General features: G+C 38.3%; 1 protein-coding gene across 4 annotated transcripts in view; it reads left to right on the top strand.

Moving 5' to 3' along the window:
- Positions 1-13,596, top strand: part of LOC150075706 (CCR4-NOT transcription complex subunit 4-like) — a 494,519-nt gene that overhangs the window by 347,319 nt on the left and 133,604 nt on the right. For all 4 annotated transcript variants that reach the window (XM_090388673.1, XM_090388675.1, XM_090388674.1 and 1 more), the window contains one exon: positions 2,052-2,701. In XM_090388673.1, coding sequence (XP_090244799.1) covers positions 2,052-2,701 — 650 coding nt within the window. The remainder of the gene's footprint in view (positions 1-2,051; positions 2,702-13,596) is intronic.

Raw genomic sequence — 13,596 nt, 5'->3', positions numbered from 1 at the left:
TATAATTCCTGCTCTCTCTCTCTCTCTCTCTCTCTCTCTCTCTCTCTCTCTCTTTCTTTCTTTCTTTCAAAACAGTCCGAACACCTGCCGCCACCAGACAACATCCATTTACTGTCCAACTTCAAGCTCATAGAACCAACTTATCTTCTTCGTTTATTCAACTGCAGTTTTCTGGAACAATCTTCCTTCATACGTATTTCCTGAAAATTACAGTACAGAAATTCAAGTCTTATGTTAACAAATATCTTCTTTCGTCTTCTCAACCTCCAACCCAAGCACAGTCCTAAATGCTATAGGTTCTAATACCTCTCGTGTTTGGAGTTCTCATAAAAAAAAAAAAAAAAAAATTCAAATTAATGGGGAAAGTGATTTATACTAGATTTCAGGAAGTTTTCTTTTAGCCATGAAGATGTTGATTAAGGGAATATGTTGGCTGATCCATTGAGACAATTCATGGTAAGCTGTATGGTGTGGAGGGAGTCAAATAGGTATTTTTTATTATTATTATTATTATTATTTTGAACTGTTGCAGCTGAAGACTTGTGATTTTCCTTGCACCATACGGACTATACTCATGCTGTAATCCATATTTGATCCCAAGACTTCTTTTTGTTCTCAAAACTTAAGAACAGATATGTCTCAATGAAGGAATTAAATCAGCTGTGAAGCAATGGTTGTCCTCTCCAACAAATGTATTCAGTTAGTTGGATTTTATGTAATAAAATTATTATATAAAATGAAAACAAACTTAATTTTTTTTTTTTTTTTCAATTTTTTTTTTTATATTAATCTCTACTAGTATTAATAGTGGCAAATAATGCAAACAAGCAAGCTTATAAAGCATCAACCAAAAATTAAAAAACTTTGCACATCACATGTCCATCCCTTCCAATAATTTGTCTTGTTCTTCCTTGAGTTTATTCAAGCTACTGACTTCCACAACAACAACAAACTAAAGTTTGTTCTAACAGTCAACTACCTGCTGGCTGCACGTGAACTTCCACACATCTGTTCTGCAACCATCTTTCCTAAATTTGAATTTATGCCCCATCATGTGTGCATTGTCTGAGCAAGACTGAAGAATGCCATCAGCTTTGAACTTTCCCAGTTCATTCAAAAACTTAAACACCTTAGTCAGATCACCTCACGGGTGCCTAGTCTTCAGACACTACAATTTGAAAACTGAAGCTGTGTTCTTGGTAATACCACCCTTTTATTCCCTTTGCCCTTCTCTATACCCATTCCAACAGCTCCACATCCTTCCTAAAATAAGGCCTCCAGATGCAGTACTCAAGATGCAGCCAACCATTTCCTTTTACAATGAAATAACCACCTCCTTATCCCTGCTAACAAAATTTCTCTATGTCATTGACAAAACCTTCATGAACTGGCCTGGCAGCTTGTCTTCACTGCTCAGAAAACTTAATATGTGACTGCACAATTATCTCCAGGTCTTTTTTTTTCATTTTCCACTACTTAGTCAGCTCACCTCACGGGTGCCCAGTCTCCATTTTCCACTACCCTGAGTATAATACCACAGAATTGGTACCTTAACCTGATATTACCACTACCCATATACAGTATCTTGCTTTTTTTCAGTGATAAACTTCAACTGCTATTTCTCAGTCCATCTGCCTAATTTTTCTAGACCTTGTTGTGGTAGTGTACCATCATTATTGGCATTAACCACCCTGCCAACCTTTGTATCATCTACAAACTTTGACATTAAGCCTGATATACCTTCATAAATATCATTAATTAATACAGAAAACAACAATCGGCCCAGCAGCACTGAATCCTGGGGATTTCACTAATTACTAATAACATCAGTCCAGAAAAGCAGTTTCCATTAATAAACACTCTTCTCCCACTCAACCATCCCTTTATTGGAGCAGTAACGTGCCCTTAATCCTTAATGCCACACTGCTCTAATTTATACAGCAGTCTTTTGCCTTCAGCAAGGAGTATTACTTTTCAGTCCACAGTAATTTAATAATTACAATTAAATTCCACTTTTCTCTCTGATTTCATCTTGCTTTGTTTTTTTACAGTAAAAAGAACAAGGAAAAAACAGACTATGGAGGACAAAAAAAATTGAGCTCAAATTTTAAAAATAGAACTATTTGTGTAGAAAATTCAAAGGCTTCTCAACCACCAAAAGATGAAATATCAAGTCAACAGCAATCTCTTCAGAGGATACCATTCCATTTCACAAGTAATAGCAGCTTAAATTCTTCATTAAGGAATAATATAGTTGATGAACACCTTTCTCCCCCAAATATATTGAACTCTGAATGTTTCAGTCAAGAATCGGAAGATGCTAACTTATTTGATAAACCACTGATAACTAATATTCTTATAGAAACATCTAGTTCACCACCTTCACCATCTTCTTCATCATGTTCCTCTCTATTCACTCCATTCGGGAGTTTTTCCAGTAGTCTTCCATCATCATCCCCTTCACCTCCTTTAGGCTCAAATTCCTCTCAAAATATAATTCCATTAAGAACAGTGGACCCTCAAGATTGCAATATAAATAGTAATGCAAGTAACACGGTAAATAATACATCTCTGGACTTTGGGATAAATTCTCATGTTTTGAATGGTTTTAATTCAAAAACTTCATTTTTAGACACAGTTGATCATTCGATAACAAACTGTTCCAAAGAAGTTTTGTGTGATGGAATTCCTGCAGGAGAGGGTAAGTCAGATGTTAATAATGTAATCAGTTTTGATTTTTGGTATCATAATTATTTAGAATGCTTGGATGTAGCCATGTATCATAACCAATTAATAATAATTAGGTGATCAGATAATCAAAAATAAGACAATATTATTTTTAAAAAGTGAGCTGTACAATGAAGGACCATTAATATCTAGGTAGTTATATGTTGCACATGGTCTTTTTTGCTCGATTTTATGATTTCTTTTTGACAAAACTTTTCTTTACATGGTTGATTTCCATTGAGATTTATTACTATATTTTCTTTAAAGGTATTGTGTGTTGGCAATGGGGAAACTTGATGTTTTTAGAGTATAAAACAGCTTTAAAAATTTGAGATTAAATTTTGCCCATCCTAACTTATGGCTTTTTAAGAGCTAAAAAATCAAACGTGTTGAAATGATTCACTTGATGTTTATGATGAAAAATTGTGGCCAAATGTCAAATGCTGTTGGCAAGTTCAAAGCAAGCTGATCATAAATCTCGAATGAAGAATCTGTTGCCATTCTGAAACACCTGTTAATGATGTGAATGTTGAAGCTGTTTGGGCAACTTTATCTGTTCAATAATAGTTTGTTAATAAACAAAAAAAAAAAAAATAAATAAATAATAGGCATCAGTGATGCAGAAGCATTTGTCATCACATACAGAAAATTCAGAACTGCTTCATCAGTAGTTGAGCTGACAGCCACTATCTTTTGAGAACACTGGGGTATAATTTTGCTTGCATTATTGAAACTCAGTACAACAAACTCTGCATGATATATACTGCGCATTACTGAAAAGGTGAAAGCCTACAATAAAGTTATAGTTAAAGGATTTTTTTTTTTTGCAGGATATGTTTTTTCCTACAATATGCAAAGAACAACTCTTCTACACCTCTCGACATGGGCATCTGTACATGGTGAGGGGATCTCCCAGTGATGCTGCTGGCCTTCCAGATTAGCATCACTGGGATCCAATGCCCATATCTCAGTTCCAGGGTTACATTGTTGGAATCCGGCATGCGCAGCTGTGCGGTGCAACCCATGGAAACTTGGAAAGGAAGATCCTGGTGGTTGAGGAGGGCCCTAGCCCTAATACATCATTTTGGCCCCTGCTTCAACAAGATGGGAGGTCCCGGACCGGCCCGACTGGAATCAATCGGTGGGTAGATCTTACTGCTAGGGTCAACTGCATTCTAATGAGTCTTCCTCCCTCTGGTCCCGGGACGGGGTCCAGACATTTTTAGAACTGTGGGTATGATGCTCCTAAGCAAACTTGGCATCCCATTTGTGTACGCAGTACCTGCTTGTTCCCGAGTGGGCATCCCCCCGTAGGGCTCCGTGGTGAGTGAGGTACTTAGGGCATCTGAAATTTTATTTTACTCCTATGAGTAATTTAAATCCTTTTCTTTCTTCTGGAGTCCCAACAAGGCCCCTACCTAATCGTAATGAAAATGCCTCCATGAAAAGTGCCAGAACTGAGTACACATCACCATCAGTGACACTGCTCTTCCTCATTCTCCGTTCCACCAGAGAGCAGTCAGTAGGGAAGATGTCATCCTTCTTTATCCAGAAAGGATTAGGATCACTTAAATCCTTAAAATGGCTGCATTCTGGCAAACTGTTGGTTGAAGCTTCAAGCTGAAAAAATTCTGAAAGCCACATCAATGAGGGGAATTCCCATCACTGTAAACCCCCACAAAACTCTGAACTCTTCTCAAGGTGGGTTCTTCAAGTCTCTGAAGAAGAGATCTGCTCTGAATTGAAAGACCAAAGAGTGACAGCTGTCAAGAGAATATCGATGTGAAAGGATGGGAATCTTGTTCCTACCCAAGTTCTCATCCTAACATTCAACACCCCATTGCCTCCAAGTTCCATCAAGGCAGGCTACTTAAACTGCCCAGTGAGGATTTACATTCCAAACCCATTGAGATGTTTTACATGTGCTTGATGTGGTGCAAAAGACCATGAGAGAGCAAAGAATGTTAAGCTTCCAAAGCGATCTGTGTAAATTACCAGGGAGAACACCCTGCCTGCTCTAGAGCATGCCAGTGGTGTAAAGATAAGAAAGAAATCTAAAAACAAAGCTGAATATCTCCTACCCAGAGGCCAGAAAACACATCCAACCAATAAATAGCAGGAAACTTTCATACACCCAGAAGGTTTCTGCGAAGTGCACTACAGATGACTGTACCACCAAGAGTCATTTCATTTTGCACTCTGTTTATTGCATTCACAAAAACCCACCCAAAAAAACAGTCAGCTGCCACTCCTATATCCGTACCTCCTAGTGCTCCTCCACTACCAAAACCAATTGCTAAAGAAAAGCTACAAATATTGGAAGAGCCATCTGCAGTACAAGAAACAATGGATGTAGAGCATAAGGAGGTACCAGACGACTAGGTCCTGGAACTCTTTGCAGAAAAAGATATGGACACAGGTCAATGTCCTTTCTTCCCAAAGAAAGATAAAGCTAGACCTGAGAAAACCAAACCCACATTTGGACGTGTTTTTGTAATGGGAGGCACCTGGAACGTTAGTTCATCTCCGCCTCGTATCTGTGTGAAGAACAATACCACTGTAGAATGGCCAGAAATTAGTGGTGTGTTTGTGTTCTGTTGTTTTGTCTGGCCACTTGGCAACCCAGAAGCATCAGTCACCTGGACCGATGATTCTGGGAACTCGTCCACACCACGGGAAGGTGGGCCAGATTCCTCTGGGGGTCCACTCCAGAGGAGGGGGGGGAAGTTCCCGTGGTGTTAAAAAAATAATAAATAAATAAAAAGTAAATAATATATATATATATATATATATATATTCAAGTGGTTTGTAAGCTACTATTTTATATTTATTCTTATTGTAGTTGTTCGCACATACTTGCCTATCTTGCGCAGGCTTCAAAGATAAAGCAGTAAGTAAATATTTTTTTTGTATTGACATTTCTAAGTGTGGGTAGTTTCTGCCCGCATTCCATGTCTGGCTATAAAGCTAGTGGGAGGTGAAGTTAGGTAAGTACTTAGGACAGCAATAGACCTCCTGCCCTCATATTGCACTAATAGCTCAGTGTGTCAAAAATATTTAAGGGGAAGGATAGTAAAAAGAATATGATTGTAGAAAATACAGTTGGTGCTCAGGAAATCCGGGTTTGCAAGTTCCCGTCCATATTAGTAACGGCCCTGGATTAGGTAGGTATTCGCAATTTGGAAAAAGTTATTTGTCTCTTTGTGTATCCGAAAATTTCTCTACTCTTAATTTTAAAATGACCAACTATTAACAATAATAGCCTCACTAGCCTTAAGAGCTCAATTTTTTACAATTTAAAAATATTAACCATCAATTTTACGTTCTGAATAGTATTTACCTTAATAGCCTTATTAGCATTAAGAACTCGATTTTTAAAATCTAAAATTTTAAAATATTCACTATAAAACTAACATTCTGATTAGTTGTATAATAATAGACTTTCTAGCTTTAAAAATTTAAATTTAAAATATTAACCATTAAATTTGTGTTCTGAATAGTTTTTACAAAAATAGACTCACTAGCCTTAAGGATTCAATTTTTATATAAGTTAAATTTAATGTTTAAAATATTAACCATTATACTTACTTTCTGAGTAGTTTAGCAATTAAATAGACTCACTAGCCTTAAGAACTGAATTTTTTAAATTTAAAAACTAACCATCCAACTTATATTTTGAAAATTTTTACATAAAAATTAGAAATGAGTAGGTGACTGGCAGATATATGCAAAACGACATCTCTTCAGGATGCCACACCGTTTCACTATTACAGTACATGTACTGATATAGCACATATATGCTGCCATTAACATTTCAATAGTTTCCTGTCCATTTTTTTTTTTTTTTTAATCATTATATATTCGTGTTAGGGCCAAAAGTTTACAAATGCAGATTAATTTTAGATGCCACAGGAAACATGGATTAATTTTAGATGCCACAAAAATTATTTCTAAAATTAATCCACGTTTGTAAACTTTTGGCTCTAACACACTAATATATAATAATTAAAAAAAAAAAAAAAATGGACAGAAACTATTGAAACGTTAATGGCAGCATGTATGTGCTATTTCAGTATATGTACTGTAATAGTGAAACGGTGTGGCATCCTGAAGAGATGCCGTTTCGCATATATCTGCCAGTTACCTACTAATCCCCAATTTTTATGTAAAAACTATTCAGAATGCAAATTTAATGGTTAATATTTTAAATTTAAATTTTTAAAGCTAGTAAGTCTATTATAATAAAACTAATCAGAATGTTAGTTTTATAGTGAATATTTTAAAATTTTAGATTTAAAAATTGAGTTCTTAATGCTAGTAAGGCTATTATGGTAAATACTATTCAGAACATAAAATTGATGGTTAATATTTTAAAATTTTTAAAAATTGAGCTCTTGAGGTTATTATTGTTAATAGTTGATGGTCATTTTAAAATTAGAGTAGACAAATTTTCGGATACACAAAGAGACAAATAACTTTTTCCAAATTGCAAATACCTACCTAATCCAGGGCTGTTACTAATATGGATGGGAACTTGCAAACCCAGATTTCCTGAGCACCAACTGTATTTTCTACAATCATATTATTTTTGCTATCCTTCCCCTTAAATCTTTTTAACACTCTGAGCTATTAGTGCAATACGAGGTCAGGAGTGTCTATTGCTGTCCTAAGTACTTACCTAACTTCACCTCCCACTAGCTTTATAGCCAGACATGGAATGCGGGCAGAAACTACCCACACTTAGAAATGTCAATACAAAAGAAAAAAAAAAAAAAAAATATATATATATATATATATATATATATATATATATATATATATATATATATAAAATATATTTTTTTAAATAATAATAAATAAAACATACTTCATATTCGTAGCTCCTATAACAGTTAACATCCTTTACGGTAGACAATACCTTATCATCAAACCAGGCTTTGTACAAATAAACAGATGGCTTAAGTTATACTGCTCTATATAAATATATTCTGAGCTTGTAAAGTACAGTGTTCTATATCACAAGCCAGATCAAAGTCAAAACATTAATGTAAATGGCATCCCAAGATCTACTGGCCCCTAATACACAATGTGCACAACATCCAACTAAGGAATGTTGCTCCCTATTAAGTAGCTCCACCAGCCAAAGGAGTAGAATTATTCATAGCCATATAACTAATTCTCCTTCTTGTGAAAACATCAGATGCAAACTGCTGAAGAGCAACATAAGAATTGTTGTCTCCCACCAGCAGTTTCATGCCCATGAGAGAGTGTAGAAACTGACAAACAAAGAACATCTCTAAAGTCATTATATAGTGGACAATCAAATAAAATGTGGTTCCAATTTTCATTTTCTCTGCATTGACAAGCTTCCATTCTAGAAAGAACAAAACGACAGTTTTTCGTTAAGAGATCTATGTCCCATTAAGAGGAAGGATGAATATAAGTCTAAAGAGAACCAAACAGGTTTCTGCTTTACACAAAAGGTGTAAACCTAAGTGGAAAAAAGTCCAAGTAACAGAACCAACAGATGACATCCCAGTGAGTCTTCCACAGATTTATCATTTAATTCCATAAACGATTAAGTTCTTGCTTAACATCTGAATGAATATTCAGAACCAAACCCATAAATTCAGTTAAGTTGGTTTTTTAACCTATAACAAAGACCTCTGTAAGCTACATGAAGGTCCAATGGCCCACAGCCCTTCGGAAGCCACCAGACAGACCCAATAAATCGAAATAATAGGTACCTTTATATTTCTACAATGGTATTACTGTGCATTCCATAGAAATAGACATCAAGGCTCTCCTGAGTAAACATGAGCCAACTTGCTTTTGCTTACAGGAGACCCTTACTTAACGTAACTTTTCAGTTATTCGAAAAGACAGAGTTGGGGATGGACCTGCCCACGAAGGAGTCTCCATCCTTGTGGGTAACCACACCCAATTTCAAGCTATGCTACTTAGCACAACCTAGAGGTTGTAGTAGCTCGTTGTAGTAGAGGTTGTAGTAGGGTTCCTCTTAACTGGCTGCTCCATCTATTTGCCACCTGGAAATGACATCTCCCAGGCAAACCTTGATGATCTCATTAAGCAACTCACTCTCCCTTTTCTATTATTAGGGGACTTTGATGGACAAAATACTCTAGGGTAGTTCTGACATTAATAGAAGGGGGCAGATTATCAAGCATATGCTTGAAAAGAAAACAATGATCTGTAACACCTTCCGCACGTCTACCCATACCTTTACTGCTATAGATCTTTCTATATGCTGCCCTTCACTTCTGCCTCTCTGTACATGGGAGGTGGTGGACAACCTTTATGGGAGTGATCACTTTCCTGAGTTATCCACCATTTCTAATGGGAGACAATGCCACCAGTCGAGGATACCACGTTGGAAGATTGATCACACCAACTGGAATGCCTTTAGACATCTGGCAATGTTCAATACCATTACAGTTGGCCAGGGGCCAATTAATGAGACAGTAAAGTACATCACAGAAAGTATGTCCAAGCAGTGACAGTTGCAATCCCAAGAACATCATCCCAATTTCCATATTTTCCAAAACCATGGTGGTATGGAGAACGCACAGCAGCTAGAAAGGCTCAAAACAAAGCATGGGGAATATTTCGTCGTTACCCCACCACAGATAATTTAATTGCCCTCAAACGTGCACGTGCCAAAGCACGTTACATCAGATGTCTGAACCAAAAAGAATCTTGGATCCGATTTGCATCTTCCCTCACACCAGCTGCCAATCCGGGCGCCTCCGTAGCCAGGTGGGCAGGAGCAGCAGTGGGTATCACATGCTTCTTGATTAGACCGGGGTTCTAGCCCGTGAACCACCAAATATGGAGGATGCGGAAAGGTCAGGGAATGACTACCGCATAACCCCGGAGCAATATGGCCTTAGTTGTTAATGCCCCTAAAAACCAAATAACAACAACAACAGCTGCCAATCCCAAAGCCATATGCGACAAAGTTCGGAAAATGAACGGCAAATACACCTCACACCCTATTAGCATTAGTAGAGGCATTTGATGCAAGAAGGCAAGCTTATGCAGCATCAGCCAAAAAAAAAAAAAAAAATCACTTCCACTTCATCCCTCTGTTCATTCGAAATACCTGTCCAGCTGAGCCTTAAACTTATTTAGGCTATCACCTTCCACGACAAGGGATGGAAGTCTGTTCCACCAACCAACCACCCGCTGGCTAAAGGCAAATTTCTGCACGACGTCTATCCTACATCTGTCTTTCCTCAATTTGAATTTATGCCCTCTCAGGTGATTATTCCAAGCAAGAGGAAGAATCGCATCAGCATTGAGCATGCTCAAACCATTCAAGGCTTTATACACCTCTATCAGATCACCTCGCTGATGCCTAGTCTCCAGACACTGTAATTTGCAAAACTTAAGCCTTTCTTCGTAAGTGCACCCCTTTGTTCCATTCACTAATCTTGTTGCCTTTCTCTGTACTCGTTCCAGCAGCTCTATATCCTTCTTGAAATGAGGCCACAAGACCTGTATACAGTGCTCTAGGTGTGGCCGGACCATTGCCTTATACAAGGGAATAATCACCTCCTTATCCCTGCTAGAAAAATTCCTATATATCATTGACAATACACCATGAGCTACTCTTGCAGCCCGTCTGCACTGCTCAGAGAACTTCATATCTGCCTGCACAACCACCCCCAGGTCCCTTTCATTCTCTACCACTGTCAGTGTAGTACCACAGAGTTAATACGTTACTCTGGAGTTGCTGTTTCCCATATGTAGTACTTTACATTTGTCAATGTTAAACTTCATTTGCCACCTCTCAGCCCATCTGCTCAACCTTTCCAGATCCTGTTGCAGCAGCATAGTGTCAGTAGTGTCCTTGACAACCCTGCCAAACTGCATATCGTCTGCAAACATGGACATTAAGCTTGATATACCATCATCAATACCATTTATAAATACAGAAAACAATAATGGACCCAACACTAAACCCTGAGGGACTCCACTAATAACATTAGTCCATGATGAGCAGTGTCCATTGATTACCACTCCCTGTCTTCTCCCCCTCAACCACCGCTTTATCCGTAGCAGCAACTTGCCTCCGATGCCACACTGCTCCAATTTGTGCAGCAGTCTTCCATGTGCAACAGTATCAAAAGCCTTTCTAACATCCAAGTATATAATATCAAAGTTATTCCCTGCATCCAGTTCTTTTGTGACTGCATCATAATATCCAATCAGATTGGTCAGGCAAGACTTCCCCTTAACAAAACCATGCTGTGTCTGAGCTATAACTGAAGTCTTGTCTAGATGATCCTGCAATGCTTCTTTAACCAGTGCCTCCATCAATTTTCCTGAACAGAAGTTAAACTCACAGGTCTATAATTACATGTGTCAGCCTTTGATCCCCCTTTGTGAATTGGGGTCACATTTGCACATCTCCAGTCTGTGAGTATGTCCCCTGAGTCCAAGGAAGCTCTCATAATTATGGCTAAGGGTTTGCTTACTTCCTTTGCTGCCTCCTTTAATATAACTGGACAGATCCCATCCACCCCAGGTGCCTTTCATGTGTTTATCTTCAACCATTTCTCCTCCACTTTACTCTCAGTTATTACAAGATTCTCTAGCTTACTGCCAGAGTTGAATACACCTCTGGCATTCCCCTCGCTGAATAACTCCTCATGTGTGAATGTCGATGCAAAATATTCATTTAGTTTGTTAGCTACCTGAGCAGGATCATCAACAGTTGACCCATCGATATCAAGTGGACCAATCTGATTCATCCCCTTCCTTCTAGAGTTTACATAAGTAAAGAACTCTTTGCTGTTTTTCTTTGCATCCCTTGCCAAAGATTTCTCGTAATCTGCCTTCGCCTGCCTAACCTCCTTTGTAACTTGGTTACAGATCAACTTGTATCTATCATAGGCTTCTGTGTCACATGTTAATTTGTATGTATCCCATGCATTTTTCTTCTGGCGCCTCCATAGCCAGATGGGAAGGAGCAGCAGTGCGTAGCACACACTTCTTGATTAGACCGGGGTTCGAGCCTGTCACCACCAAATATGGAGGATGCGGAAAGGTCAGGGAATGACCACCGCATTTCCCGGAGCAATATGGTCTTAACTGCTAATGCTCCTAAAAACCAAACAACAAACAAGCATTTTTCTTCTCTGCCATATGTCTCATTAATTCATCTGACATCCATTTAAGCCTAACAATAACCTTGAACAATATTTCTTAGTTGGTATGTAAAGCCTAGTAGCTTCCAAGATAAGTTCTTTGAATGCTTCCCATTTTGAATTTGCTGTTGGTAACATCATCAGTTGGTCCTACTGTATAAAATTTAAATACTGTCTCAGTCCATCATAGTCGCCTTTACGAAAGCAATAACCCTTCCCTTTACCCTTAATGGTAGTTACCTCTTTGAGTAAATCCCACTTCAGCACACTGTGATCACTGCCACCTAGTGGTTCATTTATCTGCAGATTCTTAATGCATGAAGAATCACTGCTGATAATCAAATCAAGAGTAATACTCCCTGTAGTTGCCTCCTGAACGTGCTGATGTAGAAAACAATCATCCAATAAATCCACAAAAGCCTTGCTAGTGTGTGAGTGACCAGCCCCAAAATTTCAGTCAATATCTGGGAAATTAAAATCCCCCATTATAAGACCTCTCTGATTTACTGGCCCACTCTATTTCCCTGTACAGTTTCTTATTACTCATCACAGTCATTAGGCCTATAGCACACTCCTACTCTCAATTTTGATCTCCCAGTGCTTATGTCACACCCAACTGACTCGACACTGCACTGTCCAGCGATGTCAACTGGCTTCACTTCCTTGGATTTTGTGTTTCTTAACTAATAGCATAACCCCTCCTCCCTTCCTATCCTGTCTATCCTTTCTGTGGACGTTGTACTCCCCAAATTCCAGTTCTGCATTCCTTATATCTGTGTGACACCACGTCTCTGAAATCCCAACAATATCTGCCTTTGATGTTTTGAGCAATACCTCAAATTCATCAAGTTATTTACTAAACTCCTAGCACTGGTGTACACGCACCAATGCTAGGAGTTTAGTAAATAAATATACACGCACCAAAACAGGTATACATACACTTGTTTCTATTCTTAGCTACCCTAACACAACCCATGTGTTTACATGCTCATTCCAATAGAAGCAGTGCAATAATCTTTTTCACCTCTGCCAGTGGCTACTGTTAATCTATTAATCTTTGTCTCTTCCCTTCATCGATTCTGGAACATAATGGATTCACAATTGCAGGCCTAACTGCAATTGCAAATGCTCTTGGGGGAGTCATTCACTAAAGTATCTTCAGAAAAATCGTACCCTCCAGAGTTCCTCATGCTCAAACAAAGATCAGAAAAACATCACCTGAAGCTCTCTTAACGATTGTGAGGTCAACAATCAGCTTTTTACATAATGCAAGCTGAAAGCAGCAGCACTCACTATCTAAGGCGAGTGCTGTTGGGCTGGATGACATCCATTATAAGATGATTAAACACCTTTCATCAGAATACATGGATCGCTTGCTCTGTCTCTATAATGGAATCTGTATCGAAGAGATGTTTCTGGACACCAAGGCATGGGGGGCGGTCATCGATCCAGTAATTGTCGAATCTAGGTATGTGTACTGGGTACAGGTACTCTGAGAAATTAAAATGTCCTACTCTGGGCATTGTGTGGGAGGCATGGGCACTTTGCCTATTGATTGTTGCTTGTCTATGGGTGAGCCTGTGGGACCTGTGTTTGTATATTCGGTCTAATTTCAAATACTCTTTGAAGTTTACAAGTGCTCTGTATGTATTTTCTTCCATAATGAATTGATTTTCCTCTCCCCTTGGGAGGGGGT

The sequence above is a fragment of the Mastigoproctus giganteus genome, chromosome 14 (assembly GCF_048544385.1).
Source record: "Mastigoproctus giganteus isolate SK-2022 chromosome 14, ASM4854438v1, whole genome shotgun sequence".
In the NCBI taxonomy this organism is placed as follows: Eukaryota; Metazoa; Arthropoda; class Arachnida; order Uropygi; family Thelyphonidae; genus Mastigoproctus; species Mastigoproctus giganteus.
This window is presented reverse-complemented; position numbering and strand designations above follow the sequence as displayed.